This window comes from Vanessa tameamea, chromosome 19 (assembly GCF_037043105.1).
Source record: "Vanessa tameamea isolate UH-Manoa-2023 chromosome 19, ilVanTame1 primary haplotype, whole genome shotgun sequence".
Taxonomy (NCBI): Eukaryota; Metazoa; Arthropoda; class Insecta; order Lepidoptera; family Nymphalidae; genus Vanessa; species Vanessa tameamea.
In genome coordinates, this window is record NC_087327.1 from 7,159,752 (window position 1) to 7,185,176 (window position 25,425).

Consider the following 25,425-nt stretch of genomic DNA (forward strand, 5'->3'; position numbering starts at 1 on the left):
TCTAAGCTATTAGATTTTAAAAAAAGGTCAAATTTAGAAATCAGAGAATACAAACAGCATATAGATGTACGGCAGATAGATGTTCCTCACCCATTAAAATACACAGTATGTACTGAGACTGACACATAGATGTTAGAAGAAATCGAACGCAAATTTATTATTGCACTAAAACCACACAAAGAAACTATATTTGTTGACAGATCCATGGTAGATTTGATTGTGCTACACTGGGCTGTGAGATCGAATAATTAGATACAAAAAGTGTACTTAGTTATCTCATGTATTGATATATATACACGTTTATGTAGTTGCGTTCCTTAATTGTTTTGTAAAGTAAATTTTGTGGATATTAAAATATCGAATTAAAATCGAAATTGAGCTCTTAGCGTATATTGACTTATGTTGGTACTAAGATATTAAGATTTTTTCATATTCTAGGTAACAAAATCAATAATTTATTTGTCACAAATATTTCTCAACAGTTTTGTTAGTTCATTAATAATTTTAGATTCTGTATGATTTCAGTGAACTAGAATTATGAAAAAAATTGGCTATACTGGCAACCCTAGTGCTAACTATCCAATCTCTTATCTACTGAAAGTCAGAAGCCGTAGTGATCAAGCAAGCAAGATCAATCAAGAGATATAACTCTTTGGTCTAAGCATCACTTGCTTGAAGAGCAAAGATATTCCATACTGTAAATTTATTTATTTGAACTCCATAATGTCAAAGAGGTATAAAAAATTAACATCCAATAACTTAAAAAATATTTATTGTCATAATAACACAATTATAATAACTATAAACCATATGTATTGTAATTAATACAATAAAATGACATATGATAAACAATAAAACTTATGTGTAAATTAATATAAATCTTAATTGACTATATCATTAACAGTAACTTAAATTAGAACCCCAACTTAATACAAAATAAAACAAATAATATAATTGCAATATCTTAGATATGGGTGAACCACCACAGAATTTTAAGGCACTTAGTATATAAGAATAATATTTTATAAAAATATAATTTTGATTGTAAACATTTCACATTCAATGACCCTATTCTAGTACCAGTCTGGGATTCACAACTGTGCATAACACAATTAAAAATCCACATACCATACAATTGCTATATTCGTATTGTATAAAGTTTACAGTTGCCATTATATGCTATTATCAACTTACAATAAAACATATGTATATTATATATGTATTTTCTATATCCAACACCAGTATTTCTCTTTTACTTCTTATAATATTTCAACTTTCAAATAACTGTAAACCTATAAATAGTTAAATAATTTTTTTGTTCCTAATTGTTTATAAGAAACATAAGTATTGCAGTAGGAATTTCGAAATATCACCTTAAGCTGATAATTTTTGTGTGGTGACAATCAATATTCATTAGTAATCATTCTTAGCAACTTTTGATATAAGAAAATGCTTCAAAAATTGTTAGATACTTAATATTCAAGCCATTTTAAGTAAAGCGAAATATTAAATTAATATTTCATCAAAAATGTATTTGATAGATAGCTAGTTTGTTGAATAATGACAATACATTTTGGCATATATTCTAGTCATAATATTATTTAAATTCAAATATAATCATATTTTTCTTATTTAAAATAAAATATAATATTCAAAACTATTCTTAACTTATAACGAATCTTCATAATATTTTTGATTCAGCGAAAACTATTTGATTATAATTATAATATTATATAAATCAGAGGCACAGTCAACTTTTCATACTAAAACGAATGTAAATAAATTATTATAAAAGATTTTTTACTTTTTTATCGGTTTCGATAAAATCTTTGTTTTAAATTTAACATTTTAGAACAATTTTTCAGGACTTACTTAAATTCTAACGGACACAATTTTACAAGTTATATTTTAATTTAAACCATCTTACAGTTACAGTTATTTACGCATTTTTTTACTTTTATCGTCTTCATTATCGCTGTCATCGGGCTTACTAACTTGATCGAGTATATGGTTGATGATTTGGTCTATGGTGTGAGTGTCGAGCATACGTGCAATGTTTTTATCTTCTATCACGTATAGGAACAAATGCTTGGCATTTTCACGCAGGCGTTGCACGCGTGTCCATTTGTCGCGATCAGCTGCCCGTGCACCACAATTTTCGATTACCTTCTCTAACACCTATTGTATGAAATAATTAAACAAAACTATAATAATTTAACCATTTTTATACTACGATATATTTATATACGACTTGCCGTCTGAACACTATTACATACATAAATGGTATTGGATGGAAATTTATTTAACGAAAAATATAACATGTTATTTAATCTATAATATGAGATTCTATATCCAATGCCAAAGTAGAATTGTTGTTGGATTGGGATTGGTTTCAGAAATTATTCCATTCGACCTACAAACTATTCAACTTTATAACAGTAGCATAGATTATATATAAGAGTATTTTATTTCTATAACATACCACATCCACAGACTCATCAGGCCATCCAAAGCACTCAAGCATTTCATTGTCTATCAGTTGACTGAGTAACTTCTTCAGACTTTCTGCAAGTTCCTCTTCAGACATTAATGGAGAATCCTCCTCTTCCTATCAAAATTATAAATACTTTTAGCATGAGTATTAATATTCATTTATGTCTCAATTATTAAAATTATAAGACAACAAAAGGCAAACAGTATAATATAAAACCACTTTTTACTGTTATGCATTTGGTATCCTAATTTATTTTACCTAGTTTATTGTTGATTTACTACAGAAATAATATTAAAAAATGTAGATTATTTACTTGTATCTGTTCATCTTCCATTTCTGATTGTGTTTGTTCCTGTAATCCGCCATAAAGAACACCCTGCCCGTAGCCTTCTAATATGCGATCTGATTCGGCATCTAGCACATTCAAAATGGACTCCAACTCTGACTTTCGCACACGATCCATGCCTAAATTCGAACCCTGTCAATTACATATTCATTGAAAAAAGTAAGATTGCAAAATGTATTTATAATTAAAATAAAGTCAGAAAGGGGGGGGGGCAACTGTCTGAGGAAACTGAATTTGCTGTATAATGTATCCGATAAAAAAATTAAGAAGTAAATTTTTTTCGCAACTACATCTTTTGCTTAGTTTTCAGTGAGTATTTAACATATGTCTCAATTTTCCATTGACATAGTGTTAGTAACAAAATGAAACATTTAAGCTTATTAAATTATAATTAATATTTTAATCCAACTTAATTAACCAAATGCGTAGATGATTAGAGTAAGAATTGTCTGGAGTACTGTATATTATAAACTAACAATCGGTCTAGGGTAATTAGAATATATATTAAGTTCACCAGCACACGGCGCACGTGCAGCAGTCGCTCGCGGAACACCTGCGGGTGCGACTTGCGCACGTGTCGCACGAGCTGCTCGCCGCGCACGTAGGCGCGCGCCGCCACGCAGTACATGCAACGCCGTGGCCGCTCCAGCGCGTGCGTGCTCATGTGCCGCCGCATATTCGCGTCACTATGGAAGCGCTTCGGGCATACTTCGCATTCGTATGCTAAAAATAAAATAAAATTACATTATTCATGTACCATTTTGCGTTTCATTATTTACGTTTACGTTTATGTTTATTTGATTGAGAGTAAGACCAAAGATTCAAATCGTTGAATAGAATATATTATTTCAAACGCAATTTTGACTAGTAGAGTAATTTTTATAATAATTATGTTTACATTTTATCTTTAGAGTAATGCATTATCGTGTGCCTTAACACTTTTACCAAAATTAAATATAAACTTTAAGAAAGGCAATTAACATTACGATTGCTATAATGTGCTGGGTATATGGTTGGGTGAAATTAAAGTAAAGGATGTGTTTAATTAAATTTACCACATAGCCACTTTAAACCAAGAAGAAAAATAAATAACATGCCCTGTATAAATAAATAATGACATGATGATAAAATGACTAATGAATTTTAAGCAATTTTAAAAATAGTACAAATAATTTATACATAAATTAACTCTGAAAATGAAGCAAAGTTGTTTGCCAAAAAGTAAATAGTATGGTACAGAAAAAGCTTACGTTTTTCATCTAAATGCATTTTGACATGACTTTGGAGACTCTCTTCATTACTAAATTCCTTTTTGGAATAAACACATGTTTCAATTGGACACAGTAGTTTTGTCAATCCCATGTGTTCCCTTTCATGAATTAGCAATCTGAAATATCCAATTTTTTAATAGTCACACATTTCGTTTAAATTACAAGTTTATTACAATAACTCGTCCCATTCACTACATTCATATTCTTTCGTTGTCATAAAAAGTATTATCAATTAAACAAAAGCATAGTAACATTTTAGTACACAACTTGAGTAATTTTCTTTATCAATACATGTATTTTAATTCTTGATAATGTTTTATATTGTTAATAGTTCCTTCTTTACAAAATCAAGTATTCAAACATATATTGGTATACAGAATTGGCTCTATCCATTGGAAGAGCGCAGAAAATACAAATCAAATAAAGTTCATTTTTGTCCACATTTCATATACAATCCAGACAATTGTATAAATTCATGTTATCAACTAGAATCATATGAAATAACAATAAATGATATAAATAGGTCTTTTCCTTACCTTGCCTTGGACTGGAATGATAAACCACATTTTGTACAAGTACTACCATTGTGTTTCTCCATGTGACGTTGTAATTGTACCTTCTGGATGTAGGATCGTTTACATATGTTGCACTTGTAAGGTTTTTCAGGCACATGAGTAAACACATGGCGACGCATCACTTCTATAGTAAAGGTACTGTAGCCGCACTGCAAAACCATATTTTGTGTTACTGAACTTAAATCTGTTTTTTGGTTTTATTTCAAAACTTAGTCAGTTAGCAATAGTGAGAATACTGATAGTGAAACCACCTTATATATTCTTAACTATGGTAAAACTGTTTACAGACCCATTTTATTATAAAGCATAAGAAAAATAACCTCTTTGATTGGTAGGTAAATAGATTTATCAAGAACATATGATAAATGTTAAATACCAATCTATCACATATGCATTTAGAAGCCAAAATGTCTTTGGAAAAATAAAGAAATAAACGAATTACAATATACGTTTAGCAAATATTCAAATCAGATAAGAAAAACATCATTGGAACTAAAAACTTACCAAATTTATCCTCAAAGGGCAGCTTAACAAATTACAATAACAATTATACTTTAATATTATAGGTGAAATGTATGTTATACAAAGTGTATCTATTCATATAGAAATGACTTCTTAGACAACCATTCAGAAATCTTATAAAGATGATATAAATTGTCAATAAAATATTTTACCACATCACAAGCATATTTCTTTTCTCCATGTATTTCCAAATGTTTGGCGATGGCTCCTCGAGAACTAGTTATTTTGCCGCAATGATCACACTCATATTGTGGTATTTCTGTGAAAAATATATTGCAGAAATTTATAAAAACTAATTAGTTTTCTTTATAAATCATTTTAATAAAATTAATTTACATTTACCTATGTGTTTACATTGGTGATGAACAATTAATTTTGAAAAATTTCTTGTCTGAAAATCACAAAGTTTACAGCTAAAAAATTTGCTTGCTATGTGCTGCATACGAAGATGGACCATCAAGTTATCCTTCCTTGAGAATGTTGCATCACAAATCTAGAAATAAAATTAAATATTAAAGTTTATAAGACACTAAACAAGATAATATATTATTTATTGTGTGTCTAAACCTACTAGACATAGATAATTACAAGTATCCTTGACGAGCTAGCGTTGATGACGGTGTTACACTTACCTCACATGGAAACACAGACACATTTCTGCCATCACAGCCTCTTTGCATCATATGTCTTAAGACATGAGAGCGTCTTACAAACTTTTTACCACAGTGCTCACATTCAAATATCTCTCGCTGATGTATGTTTTCAATGTGTTTTGTTAATATTTCTTTATTTGGACATACTACTGAGCATTGACTGCAAGCAATACTGCCTGGAGCATTTGAGTGCTCATCTCGAAGATGGTTAGTGTAGCTCTTTTTGAATCTAAACTTCTTGTGACATTGATTGCAAGTAAATGTTGACTAAAAGAAAAGTAAACAATATTAGTGACTTGATATTACAATTATTGAAGGATTCTAGCAGCTGATATTCATTACCTTAATTGGTTTACCAACATCAGGCATCGTCAAAGGTTTTGAACAGTACTTGATGTGGCGAAGTAAATAAATTCTGGATTCAAATGTTCGACTGCAATAAGTACAAATATTTGTTTGTTCATTACACTCGTCAGCGTCATTTTCAGTCTTAATTACTGTTTCTTCGGCCTTCTTGGATTTAATATTTTTGGAACCTGGAGGTCTACCTAATCTTTTACGTTTGCGCGGCATTCTAAAAAAACATTAACAACTTGGCTCCTTTCTAAGAGTTTTAGTTTGCAAGTTAACTCAGATATAATTTGATATTACTTTCACTCAGGCGCTGATTTTGTTACGCCAAAAGAGTATGGCCGATGGCGTACTATATTAAAATGTTATGTTATAAAATGTTAAACAATCATTCATATTGTAAGTACAAAAATATGAGGAAAAATTGATTCTTATATGGTAGTAATAGAGTTTCTTTTTTACACACTATCTATCCAAAATTATTTTTTTCTTTATAATATAAAACTTGTCACCTAGAACTTAAGACTTATTTTACTTTATATATATTTTTATAAAACAACTAAATTTAAAAGTAGCTTTACGACTTCGCAAACGTCTTATTATCAGTAAAAGGTGTCGTCTGTCAAATCCGTAGCCACGTACCTTCCTGTAACAGATAATATAACAATAATAAAACTATCGATAATGTGGGCAGGTTCGTAAAGGGTGACAAAAATTATATATTACCATACATATTACGTATTCTATATAATAACCTTTAAGAAAAAAAATGGTTTTTTTAATTTTTACAAAACCTTGTTTACCATTTATTACAAATATTTAAAAACTAAAATCCTGAGTTTTGAACCTCGGTAATAAGCAAAATTTCTAGTATAAAAATGTCTACAATATAAATTTTACTATACGCCATACTAATTACAATGTGTTTATTAAAAAAAATATTTTACTTGTTTCCACGCGGTCAAGATTTATACAGTAACTATTTTTAATTCATATATGTATATATATTAAAGCACTTAATGTTATCTATTTTTTTACGTATGTTAATATATTTGCTTAACTCTTTTATAATCTGAGTGAATAATAAAGTGTTTTAATACCTAGATAATTGTACAATATCTTTAAAAAAATAAGCTTAATAGACGATTTTATATCAACAAAGGGTCATTTAGGACAAGCAAAATCTTATTTTAAAATATACCACAATACTTATTATTTAAGTAGGTGCTAAGAGAAAAGTACCAGTAATAGTAGTCACACTCAATTATTATTTTAATAGCCCGGTCATGGATCGTGTCAGTGTTTAAAATGCGCCCATAACTTATATATTGCTCTACAATTTAAATACAATAATTATCAGTCAGATAACTCTAATTTAATAAAATAATTGCTTAAACAACACTGCAAAGTCACCGTTTTAATTAAATGAGCGTTGAAAAACATTTAGACCATTGCAGTAATAGAAAGGCCCAAGTGAAGACGAACCTTTATATAATCTTTGGTTGCCACGGTTACCGGTTTAATTTTGTGAATGTAAACAAAGTAGTTTCAATTAATATTATATAGAAGTATGCATTATAATACACTTAACTTAATTATGATTTTAAATCATAGTTAATTTGCCTGAAACATGTACGATGGAAGACGTAATCGATGCAAGTATAATAAAAGCTACGCAAGTGTCTTTAGGGAAATATGTTAAACGGCCACCACTAAACGACAAGTTGTTAAAGAAACCACCATTCAGATTTCTACATGATATTATTACAACAGTAAGTACATTGATTACTTAGATTTTATAGCTATTGAATAAATTTAAACATCTAGTTTCTTTTAGGTGTTGAAAAGTACAGGGTTTTTTAAGGGTTTGTTTGAAGATGAAGAATTAATATCTGATAACGTAAAAGATAGAGAAGGCAAAATTTTATTTCTCACTAAAATTATATCGGTTGTAGGTAAGTATCATTATTTTTTTAATGCTTATTATATACATATAGTAATGGAGTGGATTATACACAATAGTATTTGTTTGCTGTCTCGTTCATTGGGTGACAAAGTAGTATTACCCCTATGAGTTGTATTAAAATTGCTAAGATAACGCTAATATTCGATTTGGCAAAAAAATAATTACAAAAAAAACCTCCCAAATTTAATACAAAATATTTCAGGCACAACTACTGGAAAATCCTTGACTGTTAAACCCTCTAAAATAGTAGCTGGTCAAGAGCCCGACAAAACAAATGAATTATTACAGTGCCTCGCGTTTGCACTAGATAATAAACTTTCTTCAGATGAAGCTGTAAAACTATACAAAGAAAGAGGCAATCCAACTATTCCGAATGAAAAAAAAGTTAAAGATGCACCTAAACTAGTTAAAAAGGGTGTAAATACAAAAAAAATATCATCAAAAAGTACTGACAAGTTGGTCAAATCTGATAAAAATCCGAATAAAACGAACTTAAGAGAAAATACTGTAGTAAAAAAAGAGTCTCCTCCCAAAAAAAATTCATCACAATCATCTAAAATAATAAATAAAAGAGGTCAAGAAAAAGAAACCCAAGAAATTAAAAGTGAGACGTCATCTTTAAATAAAAATAATAACTCTAATGCGATCGAATTAGCAGATTCCGCGCTTGTTTCCGTAGACACCGATTCAAATATTCCTATTCCCAATTTAGAAATATCTCAAGAAAATGAAAGCTTATCAAACTCAAATATAGAAAACACAAATTACATCAATGGCGAAACTCATAGTTTAGTGGACGAAGGTGTGACAATTTCAAAAGATACAGTAAAAGTTGGATCTCTTGGAGACAAAAGTAACGAAATTGAAAATGCTGAAAATGATGAAGTTAATAAGTATGAATTCCATGAACGATTATCAAACAATCATGAAAATGAAATTTTAAATAATGACTTTAATAAAAGTACTTCACTTGAATCTAATGCAACTATCAATAACGAAAACATACACAAACAGGAAAATTTAAGTTCAAACCTGGTGGAACCTGTGGTTAAAGTATCTGAATCAAAAGTTGTGGATATTCCGCATGGAAAAAGACCAGACAGTGTAAGACGACCTTCTTCTTCGAGACCAGGTGCACCAAGATTTCGAGATAAAAATGAAATTATTTTGTCAACCGTAGATAATCTTGTTGTTGGTAAAGTAAATATTATCGTTGAAAATACAACTAACGAAGAGGTACATATTACCAAATCATTATTGCATTTAAGCTTTTAGTCTTATGTTTATATTTTAATTACATTATATTTAAGGAAGAAGAATCTAGTATCGTCATTGTAGAAAACACAGAGGCGTTAACGAATTCTCAAGACCAGGATGATCAATTGCAAATATCATCAAATGAGCATGGTCACCTCGTACAACAAATATTAAACGCACAAAAAGAGTTTTCTGAAGTCAACGGCAAGACTAATATTGTAAGCGCAACTAAATGATATCTTAGCTTATTGCAATAAACTAAACATAATTGCTTAAGAACGACATACATTCAGTTATTTATTACTCGTTTCCCATTTTGTCCTCAGGAGTGGCAGTTCGGAGCACAAAAAGCTAAAGACGTTGTTAATCAGGAAATAGAACAATTAAGATTTAATGTGCAAGCTTTATCGCGTGTCGCAAACCCTTTAGGAAAATTGCTGGATCACATTCAGGAAGATGTTGAAATTATGCGCCAAGAACTCCAACAATGGACTAAAACTTTTGAAGAGGCTTCAAAACAATTGCTGAAACAAAAAACGTTAGTACATTTTTAAAGTATATATAAAATAATACTTGTATAAGTAGATTCTCACTTTTATTCGTTTTACTTATGGGAATGCTTATTTCGAAATTATAAATCATAATGATTGTCCCTTTTAAAATCAACTAAATTAAAAGTACAAATATTTAATTAATACTAGAAATTTGTTAGTTTTATTTAAAGTAACTAAAACTAAATTTAGACTATACACCGATTAATTATTAATCCAGCGGAATATACGCTCTTCCAACTTAGCCTTTTTCGTGTTGTTATTTCTAAGTATCTCATCTGTTATTTTTTCACGGCCAAACCACTGAACCGAATTTGATGAAATTTATTATGAAGCAAGCATGATACCTACGACAGACATAGGCTTTTTTATGCTGAATACCTGACTACCAAACCCTACAAGGCGAGGGAAGCCGTGGTCGATAACTAGTATTATATATACCAACTAATCTTATCAAAGACAATGAGATTTAAACATAGAAAATTCTACCACTAACCTAACAAAATTGAATTAAATACGACAAAAGTTTGTGTATGCTAAACCTGTGACATTACAACTTCAACATTGTCCAATTTCAATTGGGTATCTTATTTTCCAGCACAAATGAGGAATCCTTACTTCCCCTCCACTCAAAAGTAAAGCACTTGGAAACGGATATAGCGGAGAAATATGACAAAATTAATGATCTTAAGATGGTCATACACAAAAATACATTAAGAATCGAAAAGTTGTTAGCTAGCGGGAACGTGCAATAATATTACTGTTTCTTTTGCTTATTGTTATATTTCTGTTGTAGATACATCACAGTATAAATTAAAAATTTAAAAAAATCTTGTTGAAGTGTTCTTTATTTTTTTTTCTATAATAGGAAAGTTAATATTCATACAGACTAAGTGACTAAGTGGGTCGGTATAGGTTTATACCGAAACGATTTTTTAAATCATGTTTGGAGCTTAGTACTTCTGATGAAAAACAAAGTACAGATTACAGCATCACTATCGTATATTTATCACAATTAGACAAGACCGTTAATGTAAACAATTTGTTCAAATACTGGTAAGAGTTAGAATTAATGTTCTTTTTTCGAGTTTAAAATATATCATATTTATTGTTGATTTAAAACTTTATTTATTCTATTTATATTGTAATTTTCACGATGTCAAACAAAGATCCTTCTCTGCTTTAGGTAATTTCCAGGTCATTTAAAGTTTTTGCGATTACATGAATCGTATCTAGATTAGAAACATTAGAACAATACCAATATAACTTTCAAGATTATAGTATATTCGGGATAATCTTCCAATATATCCTATAAGTAATGATGTCATTACTATTATAATTTATATAAATATATACTATCTTTTATCATGTATTGGCGATATACCTTGGCGTTTGTCATACGAGGACGTAAATCCAGTGGAAAATCTTTATCTGACTTAACAGATGACATCTATTGTTTATAGGGATAATGATTGTCCCTGAATAGGATTATTATTTTGAATAATTAAAGTCAGTGGATTTTGTTGAAATGCTTTCAATAGAACTGTGTAATGTAGTGCAGTCATTGCTATTTTCTTTTTTCTATAATAGTCATTAAATTTCTCTCACCAATTCTTTTTTTTAAATGATTTGTTGTTTAATAGTCATTTCTGTTATTGGTGTTTCTAAATAGTTTGTACCATTCTATTTCACCTGTATAGCATTGGATATTATAAATAGCAACAGATGAATTATATTATGACCTAAAGAACATGATCTTTAATTTTGATAAAACAAAATTCAAATCAAATTACTCCTAAAATTGCTGTCTAAAATACAGTCTATTAATAAAAAATATTTTTAGAACTCCAATTTTAAAATCAGGATGTATGTAAGATGTGTGCAACTGGTAACATTTAATGCCAATTAAATTTATTTAGTAATGGTATTATAATGTCTAGATAGGTGTTTAACGTTTTAATTTGTTTTCAAGTTAATAACATGATGCAGAAAAAATATTTTGATATCAAGTGCTGCTCCATTTTGCTACAAATTTTCTGTTTTTATACTTTCAATTTCCATATCTTCCTTATTTTGCCATAAAAACAAATGCTATGGTTTTTTTTTTTTAATTATTGAGTAGTTATTTCTAACCAAGTTATTAATTTAAAAAATATATTTGAAATATCACAATGGGAATGATCACAAAAAGTAAATTTAAGATATATACTTGTAAAACATTTAGGTATCCATCTTATAACTTAGTTATATAACTGTTAATCTTGAACATTCAATTAATCTTTGCTCTGATATGGATAATATATATCAATTAATTTCTTTAACCCTCAGATATTCACATTCAAATTCAAAGCGAGCAAGAAAGCATTAAGGGCCAGTATGGTCCAATGGATGATCATATGGATTTCAAAAGTGCTGTTTATGTTTATAATTCATCTAGTGCATGATGATGAAGGAAATCACTGTAAGCATGTGTCGGATTTAATTATTGTATTCATATTCATTTGAATTTATTTATCATACATGTATCTGGCAACATTGGCCTTAAGTGACCTAAATTAACATATTATACAAATAAGTCTGAACACAAAATAAACAATATTATACATAGTACCTTATGAATTGTGATGCATTTTTTAATCATTTTAATCAGCTGTTAATACCAAATAACATTACAGTATATTTCATAATTTCATTTATTTAAACAGCTATGAGTAAACATAATTTAGTGATTACATAATTATCAAGAGAATAATTCAAAAACCTTATGATACTATATTTTAATTTAACCAATATACATAAGTTTTAGTTTACAAAATTTTATTGATAATATTATTGCTAAAATTTAGCTTACTAATACTATTTCTTAAACCGTAACAAATTTATTCTAAAATTACATTTAAGAATAATAAAACAACCAGATTATATGTTTCTTAAAATATTTACAACTTGAAATTTTATAATCTAATTTACCTAACAGCACTGCTAATTTATAAGTAAACATTCATAATTATAAATAGCAGATCAACCCAGGTAATACCTTAATATATTTAAATGCTTGTAATTATTTCTCTACTTTAAAGTTGAAACATTTTATTGTTTGGCAACTCTAATAAAGGGAAGGATAATAAGAGAAAAGTTGTAGTCATATTTTTTTGTTAGATTCAGATGCATTTATCTTATATCTAACTTAATTAACAAAACTAAATCCTGAACTAAAATTTTGGATAACTTATTTTCGTATAGGAGGATGTGGTGGTCCATTGGAATTGTCACACAGGCTCACATAACAGCCACGGCCTACTCGCGCACGTCTTTGACCTTTTAACATATTTGCTGCATGTTCGATACGCATCACCAACCTATGTTGATTTTCCAAACGTTCTAAGCAATTCTTGCAAATAGTTTTAGGTAGAGGATCTGAACGTGATACCTAAAATAGTATTGAATTCATATAATTTTAAGGTGCGTGTATTACAATTGCGCATAAGAAAATAGGTTTAATAAAATAAGACTTACGTTTATTGAAAGATATCTATTGATTTTTTCAGATATACATAATCGAATACCTTCTTCTCCATAAATATGAAGAACAACACGATGCATTTCAGAACATAATCTACATATAAATCCAGTTAATACACCTCTGTCTAAGCTCCCCATCGTTTCTTTATTTGCCAATAACAAATAATTTATAAATACTAAAACTAATCCAAAAGACACAAAAGATATGTTTCTTTATTGTTATAAAACAAAATACACCAAAGACAATTTAAAATGTCAAAATCTGTTTTCAATTTCACAGACAAAACATACACTAAAACATTATAGAATTTTGATTATTGAATCGTGACTGTTCTATGTGATCAACTTTAATATATTTATGAATATAATGTCTGAATATTTTTAATAAAATTATGAATTTCCTTTGCCCTACGCGGTCAAAGTTTCATAGCGTTTATTATTTATTTTAATACAAGTCCCAATTCTATGCGATAAAGTGCATAGTTTTAAACCAAACCATTGAAAATAAATATTTTTATATACATAGAAACATATATTTATATACAAAGAAATACACATTAAACACATTTAGGGAAAATAATATAACATATCGTCTCCAACATTCTAGATAAATTCGGCTGATTTAAGTGGAATATTCAAATTTAAATAATATAGGAATATAGTCCCTATTAAAAGTTAAGTTAATCTTTAAATTGTTGTAATTGGTCCGATCTATATGAATTTATTTTGACCATTTTCTACTAAGTCTGTTTATGTTTTTAAAATGAATAAGGAAATATTTACATATTGTGTGGCCAATTAATGTCAACTAATTATCATCATTGGACGAGAGGGTGTACTTGGCACTACTCACTCAACATAAATTCTACCGTCAAGCAGCAATAATTAGAATTGTCATGTTCCGGTTTGAAGAAGGCCTGAACCAGTGTAACTAAAGGGACATTTCCTACGGCGCCAATGTTTATGAGAAGTGGTGACCAATCAAATTATAAATAGAATTTCCATTTGTCAGTAGATCCATAATACCGCCTATAAAAAAATGTATTGCGCTTTGAGAGGCGTAACTTTTTTTACTCTTTTTATTTCTTTTGTAAAAGAAGAATACTGTTTTGTATATCTTCAAAGGACTTTTAAAAAAAAGTAAATACTAAATATTCTCTCTGCCTCGGGGTTAAAAGGGGTAAGGAGAAATTCTCTTTTTATAAAGTATAGTATATTTTATAAAGTAGTAAACGATAAAAAAAATAATAATAATAGTCTTTATTTCCATAACCTTAATTATCCATTCTAATGTTAGTAGTTTGTTAAATTTTAGTGTTTTCTTATGTCTAGATGTTAGTAAAAGTTAGTTTTTGTTATTGATTATGGACCCCTCCTCGGGTGAAGGCCACCTCCAGTCCTTTCCACTCATCTCTGTCTTTGCCGATATTTTTCCAGTCCTTTCCTATTAATTCCGTTAAGTCGTCTGCCCATCGTCTACTCAGTCTCCCTACCCTTCTTTTGCCGATGGGCCCTTTCCACATTGTAGCATTTATTGTCCACCTGTTGTTTTTGTATCTCGATATGTGACCTGCCCACTGCCATTTCAATTTTAGAGCTTGTATGAAGGCGTCTGTTACCTTTGTTTTTTGTCTGATTGCTTTGCTCCGGATTTTTTGTATTTTTCTTATGTTTAGGATACTTCTCTCCGTAGCTCTTTGTGTTTTTGTTATCATATGGTTTGTAGTTGTTGTGAATATCCATGTTTGGCAGCCATACAGTAGAGAAGGCAGTATACAGGTGTCTAATACCGTTTTCTTAAGGTTTATCGAGTAGTCTCTTTTTGGAATTTCTTTGAGTGACCAAAATTTCTTCCAGGCTATACTTGTTCTTCTTTCGATTTCATCCTCATTGTGCGTTTTCGAAAATGACATTTGTTTACCTAGGTAGATGTAGCTGTTGACATATTCTATATATTTTTCTGTTACACTGATAGGCCTTCCTATGCTATTTGTCATGATTTTAGTTTTTGTAGCATTCATCTCTAAGCCTACTTTTGAGCCAACTTGCTTGATGCAGAGAGCGGAGCATATCTTGTAATTAATTTGCTGTGTCAGACAATATAACTATGTCGTCCGCAAATCTGAGATGACTTAGATAGCTGATGTTTATTTTTATGCCTCTAGTTTTCCAGTCTATATTTCGAAAGATCTCTTCTAGAACCGCAATAAGCAATTTAGGTGACAGGGGGTTCCCCTGTCGGACTCCTCTTTTGATACTAATTGTATCCCCTCTCGATTCTAGTTTGACATTGCTTATGCTGTTGTTGTAAATGTATTTTATGTTATTTATATATTTCTGATTTATGTTTAAATTTTTTAGTGCCTTCCATATAGAGCTATGGCTTATAGTGTCAAATGCTTTGCTATAATCGATAAAACCTATTTAGAGTGGCTTTTTAAATTCTTCATATTTTTCCATAACTTGCTCCAGTGTCTGTCTAGTGTACTAAACCCCGAGCGAAAGCCAGCTTGTTCGATTGGTTGGGCATTTTCAATCTCTTGTGTTATGCATTGAAGAATTATAGATGAGAATATATTATATATGTTTGCCAGTAAACTAATTGGTCTATAGTTGTTGATATCAAGAGGGTTACCTTTTTTATATATAAGTAAACGATAAAAATATTGTGTAATAATTAGAATCTAGGAGTTTAAAAGAAATAAGTATTCAAATGTTTTTAAAAACTGTTTAATTCATCCAACAAAGATTTACATTTATCTCTTAAAATTTTGACTGCTTCGACAAATATTATATTTGGTGTCATAGCTCCGACGGATTCCACATTAACTGTAAAAAAATATGTAATTTAGAATAAAATATTTTTTTATGGGAGGTTTAAAATTTTAGTAATAGCGCCATAAGCGCCTTTATCTTTAATATTAGGTTTATATTTTATTGCATGTGTATTGTGTACTTTTGTTTTGATATTATTTTTAAATTGAAATACTAAAGTATAGCTGACATCTGTTTTTTTTACTTGATTTAATATTTATAATACATAATTTTTGAAAATTTTTCTAACAAACTGTTGCAATAACGAATTATTTATATCAACCGTTAATTCGAAACAAAGATATTCCTGTGTTATCAAATGTGTTAATAAGATGAGTACTTACATATAAAATGATCTCTTATTCTGCTTAATATGACTGCATCTTTTATCGCATCATATCGGTACACATTCCGGCTGCAGCTGTCGTATCTGGCATTTCTAACATAGGCTTTCCCATCAGTATCAAGCCCAATTACTCCAGGTGAAAAACAACTTTGCAGTAAAGTTGCTTCATTGCCTTTCACTTCACGTGTTAATGTTATTTCAGGCAATAAGCGATAAGAGGCAGTCGCTAAAAAAAATGTAGTATAATAATACATACATTTGGTTATATAAGTAAAGAAATAAATTCATAAAGTAAAACAAGTCGCGCCTAAGGTTCTATGATAAAGGTTATTTAGCTATCAAAGATATATATATCTTTAATATGAATGGGCTTTGTAAGCTACTTAGTATTCATAATGCCTACAATTGGCAATTACATTGCAGCAATATTAGAAAATATTCTGTTTTCAACATTCTTACAGCAGCACTTGCCACTGCATACATTGATTTGGTAATTTCATATATGTACGATAATAATTGTACTTGATTTGAATTACTTCGTTAATGCAATATTAATGAAGTCAACAATACTTCGAAACATACTATTAATTAATTTAACAAATATATTTTTTTCTACTTTTTCTACAATTATCAAATCATTGAGTATATTATTTTTGGAAATACAACAATTTTATTCAACACTTTTTGGTGAATAATTCTCCATCATCTTGTTATTGAATATAGAAAGGGTGGTTTACATGTCGGTGGAATGGTGAGGAATACATAGATGAACATATATTATTATACCTAATTAACTTTTATCTTGATTTGTAAGAAGGAATATTGATTATTATTATTTTCATGTCATTAGTTTCTTCTTTAATAATTTTTTAGAACTTTGTCTTGGTATAACCAAGATTTATACTAGACATGGTCTATTTAAAAAATATTGATTTAAGATGCACTCTGCTCTTAATGGCTAATAATTGAGTCCCTATCTGAAATTTTGAAAAGAATGTAAATTTGCATACTACCATGGCTCGGACAGGTAACAGTGTGTATATATATATATATAATTATATAAAAAATATGATGAGACAAAAATCTAATTAAGGTAAATAGAAGATAGTAATGAATAAACCATTCAAATTTAACACATTAAAATTGCTTTGAAATTGAACTTCTGATCTATGAACAAATGCAAATTTTTTACAATCACTTATGAACAATATAACAAGAAGAGATTTTTTGAGATCAAATTTGTATGAAAGGATTGACTGATTTCAAGATATATACTATAAAGAGTTCTTCTACACAATTTCAGATACCAAAAACACTCATTGTAGTAAGAGTAACAGAATATTTCTTTATATTGAGAAAATAGTCATTTGAATAACTTTATTTTAGAACAATTTAATGATCTCTATTTGAAACAGTTTCTTTCAAATCCATTATTTTTGGGTGCACCCAAATTGATAATAAATACACAACTAAAAGACCACTGTTAGTTAAATTAGTCTTTCTCTATATCCACAGGATTTAATCATGACTACAGCTTAAACACTATTACCAAATTTATAAAAAATTACAACTTAATCAAAAATAAATATATGATACACCTTGTTATAATTAATCACTTGATAAGACTTACCAACAGGAGAAAATTTAGCATGATCTTTGCCAATGCCTTTTACTGCAACCAAATGAAGATCTAACTCATGGCCTGGTCTCATTTTCGATATGAGTATGTCGCTATGTACAGGACCTATATCAGCTTCTTTATGCACAGATGCTTGATTGCCAATAGGTTGCCATTTAATTGCTGAAGAATATACTACAATATGGAAAAAAAATATTAAGTAACATTTTTAAATATTTTTGTTGTTATACTTTTAAGTTTTTAAATAGCATACCACTATGATTTTCATATAAATCTTCTGTTCTAAAGGAATCCTTAGGCTGAGACTTATTCATAGTACATTTGATTTTTAACGAAAATTCCAATGTGTCAAATTCTGTTCCTTCTGTTGCATCTTTAAAATGAAAAATTATGTCAATCATTTATGTGTTATATTATCAATGATACATATGTAAAATAAATATGAATACCTTCTGGCCGATATTCGAAAAGTCTTGGATCTGCTTTAAGTGGAATTAAACCTAATCTGTGGGCTAAAACCTCATCTTGTATAATGGATGTATTATTTTTAATCATGACTTTTTCAATTGCCATACTTGGTACTTCACTTAACATGAGTCTACGAAATGCATTGGAAAAGGCAGGTTGGATGCCAATCAAATCAAACTCCATTTCTGAACTGTCCATGCGAACAATCACAATACGAAAGTTTTTCGAGAATTTCTTAAAGCTCCATTTTTCATCTGCCATCCCATAATCATCAGGAGCATTCTGAAAAATAATCACTTTTCTTTTTGCTCTGGTGTTTTATTTAATGATTTGATGTATATTGATGTCAAATATTTAAAAAAAAAACATAGTTTTAAACGAACCACGACCCAGAATTGCTTTTTGTATGCAATCTTATAACTATGTTCTTTATTTTTTGTTATTAAGCTCTCATCATCAAATATAGTAAATATTAAAACAAACACATAAAATACATTATTAACAGTAATTGTTTAAGAGAGAATAATTATTACAACTTGTTAAATAATTTTTCAAACTTGTAAATTCGCCAAAACTATTTCTAACCTTTACGCGAAATTCTTCCAGAAGAACTTTGGGTTTTTCTTCTAGTTTAGGCATATTTTATGATTTTTTAAAGGACAAGATAATGTTTAATTTTATTTTCAGGTTGTTTTTTTTTCATCTAAATTGACTGCATATCGAAACAAAACACAAAACGCAACGCACATTGAAGATTGAAATTGAATTAATGACAAATGTCAATTAAATTTAAATTGTCTTATGTTATGACAAAGTCAACAGTCAGTGCTGCAAAGTCAAAAAATTAAATGGTGGTTCTTTGGAGTATACTTTTTTACAGTTATATTAGTAAAAATATCCTTATTTTTTAACCTTAGTCAAAGATTTAAACGTCATAAAGTCAAAATAAATATAATTTGCAGGCTAAAATGACGCATACATTTATCATGCTACTCCATGCGAAATTAAAAATATTTGCTGATGCCGAATAAATCACTAAATCAACTTTCGAAACAAAAAATTATAAACGTTCCTTTTTGATATACACTTTTAGTAATCGAGTCCGGCTCAGGAACATTTTATTTAACGAAATGCGGCAATTTTTCATAGATTGATGGCTTTAAATTGGATGCGTATTTATATTATAAAACGAATATTCATCTTTGTACTAAAATCGTCAATACACAAAAACGTGCAAGATCGAGTTGTGTTATAGCAAAATTTAACTTGCCAAAAATTTGTGATAACATAAGAATGGTACGCTGAACACAATAATCACACTCGTCTGGGCGGCGACACCAAACCAATTTACTTAGTGGCGCATCATTTCCCAACCCAAAAAGCTTTGTATTACGCAACTCGATCTCGAGCTCGAAGGCGAAAGAATTAAATTACAAATTTGCTTTGAGTGCATACAGAGAACACACCTATACTTGTAAAAATTAAAATCCTAATTTCTGAGAGAAAAGAAAAGAAATCTAGTTAATTTAACGAATTTAAAGTAAGCTTTAGTTATATTCTTTCCCATTTGTAATTGACTTTATTTTTAATAAACTGTTATTGTTGGTAAACTAGCGGTTGAGAGATTTTGAGTTTAAGATCTAGCACATCTAAGATAAAATGTACATTATATTTTTTATTCAAAAATAATAAAAACGGATATCTCGTCTACAGTAGTGACCGATAATCTTCAACATTGTGCAACAAAAAAAACTGTAGACGTTGTCTTAATAGCCAGTACTAAGACACTTACTTTAATTAGAAAAACTGTAAGGGAAAGTAACTATGAGGACTTTTGGACCAACTGTAAATATAAAAAGGCGTGGTGGTAGTAGTGCCACAACTACCATCTATAAAATTTTGTACGAACTACGATTAACCTTCTTTCTACACTATTACTCTCAAAATATTGTTTAATAATAATGAAATAAATTACAAGAATAATAATATTACACTTATTGTTGGTTCAATCTATCCGCATTTGCTAGCTGGGTATGTTGCCAAAACTCGAATTAAATCGTATAATTGTCTTTACAGCGTTACCAAATGTCCTCGCCACCAAAATTGGTATTATAATTAATATATATGTGTATATATAACGCGGTTCGGTCGCATCTTATGCGTGTTTTAAGTTTTATGACAAATATATTATTGTCATATAAAAGACATTTGATGGTAGGGTATTGTGCAATTTTGTCTAGGTAGGTACCACCCACTCATCGAATATTGTACCGCCAAAGAGCAGTATTGTCGTGTTTCCGTTTGAACGGTTAGTGAGTCAGTGTAACTACAGGCATACAACATCTTAGTTCCCAAGCTTGGTGGCGCATTGGCGATGCAAGAAATGGTTAATATTTCTTACAGCGCCAATGGTGGCCCATTTGCTCGTCCTCTTACTTACCTATATAACAAAAAAAACACTTAAGTCGATTAATCTTAGCAAAATACTCCATCTAAGATGATGTACAAGTAAAATAACAGTAAGTTTCAGAATAGAACTCCTCTTAGTATTTCAATATTACCGCTAGAACCAGTAAACTAATAAAGTTTATTAAAAAATAGTCTCTGTTAAGCCAACTATGTGTGAAGTGTGTTTGAGTTAAATAAATTTGATTGGGAAGATATATTTGATAGTTTTCATAACATAGACATTAAAAAATTTTTTTATTTTAAATCTTACTTTTTAACGTATCGTAGCTACTAGAGTTGATGCCTGTTGATGTATAGATTATATTTGATTAAAAACTATTTGCAACCTAGTTTTCCTCGGTAGGTATAATATGATTTTGACTATAAAGAGTAAGACAATGACGAAGTTAAACTTTGAATCGCAAAGACATCTAGGTATAAATATGTACAAATATATAAAGGAGCTAGGTCTGACTATATTCCAAGTTCCAAATGTATTTAAAATTGTAATATATGCATAGGCATAATCGCTTAAACCATTTCCTGCAACTCAGGAGTTCCTAGAGGATCTATTTTGAGGCCATTGCTGTGTGCTATATGTATCATCTGTCAATCAAATGAACATTGAACTTGTTATAAAAATCAAAACTCGGTTTTATAACTGACCCGATTAAATCTAATTGAGTATCGAAATTAGCTACATCTAAAATAATCTCGTGTTATTCGTTAACAGCTAAAGAGGGCAAGCTCACTGTAGCAATAAAGTGCAGCGAAAGTATTTGTGTCCGCCAAATGATAATCTGTATCAACAGAGGCAAGTACTTATGCAACCAGCGGGTCTGCGGCACCATTTGCCGTCTCCAGCCTCAGTAGGTAGTAGACATTCCAAGCAAAGACCCGCAAAACCAAAAAAAGTGCCACTTTGGAAACTGTGATATTATTTTTAGTGAATCAAAATGCAGTCGTATGTTTTATTATTATTGTTTTTATCAATTGGATTTTTGAAATCGGGTAAGATTTTGTCGACCGTTTATTCAAATAACATATCAATATGTATAACATTTTATGTAGTGTTTATTTATATTTTGAGCTAATAATGTAATAAAATATATCATTAATTTTATATTAAAGTTGTTATCGTTAAAATTATAAATAACTTATTTTAATATTTAAAACAACAAAGTAATAGTACTAATAATACGCAAAATAACCGCAACTAAAATAAATATTCTGCGTGCGGCTTGCTCTAAATTGTTTATTGACGTAGCTGTTAGCATGATAATTGTTAATTTATTATTACGAATTACAATTAGGAAATACGATACTAGTATAATATAATATCTACGTGATTATAGTACTTACTGTTGATGTTATGCCTCCTACAGCGACGCGATATATGTATATCCTAGGTGGACGAGCTTACTATAATCAATCTACGAGTTTACTTTTACTTACTATAGATAAAGCTTTTGTTCAATATTATAATTTCATAATTAAATATAATTATTTTATCATAGTCATAGTTATCAATATTATCATGGTTAGTGTTCATTTAAGTAACTTTTGATGGGCAGCGACACATTGTGTGTTTTCAATATTTAGCCTGTTATTCAACTCTACCAGAAAACTACGCATTAGTTAGTTCTTAAGTGTCTTTAAAGATTGCCTCGTTAATAGGCTTATAAGGCCTCAGAACCCATGGTCTTAACTATACCTTCCACTATAAAAGTAGTGTAGGTTTTTTATCGAGAAATTGTCAAAAACAGCCTGGATTTTTAAACATGGCAGTGTTTACATTGCCTTTGTAGTATTAGTAAGCACATAAAACCATTCGGAAATCCGACATTTATCATTACACTAAATTATAAGACAGAGGGGATAGAAGGCGCACTAATGTATAAGTGAACACGCCCGTGGCCTAAATCGGTCAGGAGGATGTCCTTCTGATGATGATAATGATGCCCTGTAGCTGGAAAACGTAGATTTTAAACGATGATCACTTATAAGTTGTAATTAATTATAATAAAAATAATAATTAAATTAAAATAATTAGCTACAAAATAGCTTGCGAAAAATTGTTACCAAGAAAATAAATACAATAATTATAATAATCATAGGAGATACCTACTTACGACATAAATTACAGGAAATTTGTCCTAAATAAAACCCGTTAAAGAAATATTTAATTATTGTTATTTCGCGTTCTTTACTTTGTAAGATAATCTAAATAATACGTCCAGCCATCACTACCTGGCACATGACATTCCGTGGTAGTCTTACAAAACGCACGCGTTATTTCATAGTAAGTAATTAAAGTAAAAAAGATTTTTTTAATGATCTTTTATTTTCAGTAAAAGGACTGTATTTGGTACCTATTAAATTAACCGCCTCTAAGGTATATAAAACTGTCGTGGGAGTAAACAACAATTAAAAGCAAACAATATTTGACAACAAAATCTATTGTTTTGTTTTTCTTTTGGTTTAATGAACGTGAATAACCCAAAAATTGCAGATATAGGTATTATGTGATTGCACCTTTAGCATTCGATCAAATTTGGCCAAGATTTAGGTTCTTTTTTATCTTAATGGCACCATTGGGTAATACTTACAATATGTAACAGACCGGTATATCGGTATACGTAAGAGATTATGTTGACTTGTTTTTTTTAATGGACACGCATTCCTTATACGGAAAATAAATATTATTTTTTGCTATGTCTTGTATTGTAAAACATTTATAAATAAATGATTGTTTAAATGCATAGTAAAAAAATGCATAGTGCATTGTTTTACAGTACAATCCATATTATAGGTACTTAATTAGGTGATTTCACAAATTTTTATCAGATATCCTAAGTTTTTCAAGTAGAATTTATATTGTTTTGCTGTTATGAACCAATTTTATTATCCGTATATTATATTGGAACCGGTGGAATATCTCATTTTTGTATTTTAGTAGTTTATTATTAGTAGTAGTTATTATTTAGTAGTTTGTATTTTATTTATTAACATAAGCCATAACACCGATTTCCAAGTTACTAACTTAAAAATAATTAACTTCGATACAAACTTTTATCTCCAATTTCACCCTCTTGGGTAATGATTTTTAAAAACACTGTAATAGCTATCTTGCACTAATAAACAGAAGCATAAAGACAGAATTGCACATTTCTAACTTTTAAAAATGTAGAACTTTTATTTAACTAAATCTTTATCCTAAGTTTCACTATCGTAGGGGATGAATTTCCGACAAATATTTGGCATCTGACTTTATGCCTAAATAACAATTTCCATATTTCACTCACAGCTATGAGGAATTACCATACAATTTATAATTATTATTAATTTCCCTTTTAACCCACACAGGAGATGAATTTTGAAAAATGGTTCATGCTCACGTTCTTTGCATAAGGTATTCCTGTGGAAAATTTCCTCATATTAAACCCAACGCTTTAAGGTGTGCGTGTCTGTCAGTCTTTAATAACTCATAAAAACAATTATTGGATAGTTACCGTCATTTATCTACTAAATATATTATGTTAGACGGATGTGTGGTTAAATATTACTTCCGTTACGATAAAAATCCGTACCTTAACGGAAATAGCATATGAGGAGGTATTGCAAAAGATTCGAGTCACTTAATAGTCATTTAAGACTCTTAACTCGATGTGAGCATTCACCTAAAATAGTCTGTGGGTCGACGCTTTGTTATGTAATAACTTTATAATTCAATGGAGATCTCATATACAGCTCTATGCTTTATTTCTATACTATGTAATAACTAAACAAAGGAAGTGTCGCAAGTAACTGGTTTTACTTTAAATAAGTTATAAATTTACCTGTCCAGAAATTGCATAAGTATTATTATTATTAAATAATAGTGCTATAACGTATAGTGATAAATATTCTTTAACTACGCTTAGCGTAGCCCTGAACTAAGTTTATGATACCGACACCTTTCACAAGATATTAATCGCGATAAGTAAATGTGTTTATATAAGGTTACTGCTTTACTTGATCATACTTTATGAATTATTATATATAATAATAGTATTAACTTCTAGGTTGCTGATTTTGTGGTCGTGATTTCTAATTCAAGTGTGTGTGTTAAGCTGCTGTGCTCAAGTATGAAAAGACGTTGTGGTTACTCCGATATCTATGGAATTATGCCTGATCGCACGCAGCCATCCTATGGAAACGAG

General features: G+C 29.5%; 5 protein-coding genes and 1 long non-coding RNA gene across 7 annotated transcripts in view; 2 read left to right on the plus strand and 4 right to left on the minus strand.

The window, feature by feature from the left end:
- The window catches only part of LOC113399485 (salivary glue protein Sgs-3), a 271,041-nt gene that overhangs the window by 231,226 nt on the left and 14,390 nt on the right, over positions 1 to 25,425 (plus strand). The window contains exon 2 of one of the 2 annotated variants that reach the window (XM_064217944.1): positions 22,131 to 22,234. In XM_064217944.1, coding sequence (XP_064074014.1) covers positions 22,180 to 22,234 — 55 coding nt within the window. In that variant the 5' untranslated portion in view covers positions 22,131 to 22,179. Of the gene's footprint in view, positions 1 to 21,995; positions 22,235 to 25,425 lie in introns of those variants that run through there. The other variant, XM_026638634.2, reaches the window with a different exon arrangement.
- Rps29 (Ribosomal protein S29) overlaps positions 1 to 25,425 on the minus strand; it is a 123,712-nt gene that overhangs the window by 82,426 nt on the left and 15,861 nt on the right. The window lies entirely within an intron of this gene.
- LOC113399397 (zinc finger protein 260-like) lies at positions 756 to 6,591 on the minus strand. The gene is made up of 10 exons (XM_026638516.2): positions 6,204 to 6,591; positions 5,841 to 6,128; positions 5,551 to 5,701; positions 5,361 to 5,467; positions 4,648 to 4,835; positions 4,091 to 4,227; positions 3,355 to 3,563; positions 2,808 to 2,972; positions 2,483 to 2,608; positions 756 to 2,178 (listed from the first exon to the last, which is right to left on the minus strand). Exons 1-10 carry the CDS (start codon positions 6,432 to 6,434, stop codon positions 1,936 to 1,938), a joined length of 1,845 nt encoding a protein of 614 aa, XP_026494301.1. The 5' UTR covers positions 6,435 to 6,591; the 3' UTR covers positions 756 to 1,935.
- LOC113399399 (TRAF3-interacting protein 1) lies at positions 7,715 to 10,810 on the plus strand. The gene is made up of 6 exons (XM_026638517.2): positions 7,715 to 7,984; positions 8,050 to 8,167; positions 8,381 to 9,414; positions 9,489 to 9,653; positions 9,762 to 9,973; positions 10,585 to 10,810. The coding sequence occupies exons 1-6, from the start codon at positions 7,850 to 7,852 to the stop codon at positions 10,739 to 10,741; spliced, it is 1,821 nt and encodes a 606-aa protein (XP_026494302.2). The 5' UTR covers positions 7,715 to 7,849; the 3' UTR covers positions 10,742 to 10,810.
- LOC135193830 (uncharacterized) lies at positions 12,662 to 13,791 on the minus strand. The gene is made up of 2 exons (XR_010309454.1): positions 13,503 to 13,791; positions 12,662 to 13,416 (listed from the first exon to the last, which is right to left on the minus strand). It is a non-coding gene; the product is annotated as an uncharacterized LOC135193830 (long non-coding RNA).
- LOC113399486 (DNA-directed RNA polymerases I and III subunit RPAC1) lies at positions 16,223 to 19,530 on the minus strand. Its single transcript, XM_026638635.2, has 6 exons — positions 19,361 to 19,530; positions 18,757 to 19,057; positions 18,561 to 18,680; positions 18,299 to 18,481; positions 16,667 to 16,894; positions 16,223 to 16,337 (listed from the first exon to the last, which is right to left on the minus strand). The coding sequence occupies exons 1-6, from the start codon at positions 19,412 to 19,414 to the stop codon at positions 16,228 to 16,230; spliced, it is 996 nt and encodes a 331-aa protein (XP_026494420.1). The 5' UTR covers positions 19,415 to 19,530; the 3' UTR covers positions 16,223 to 16,227.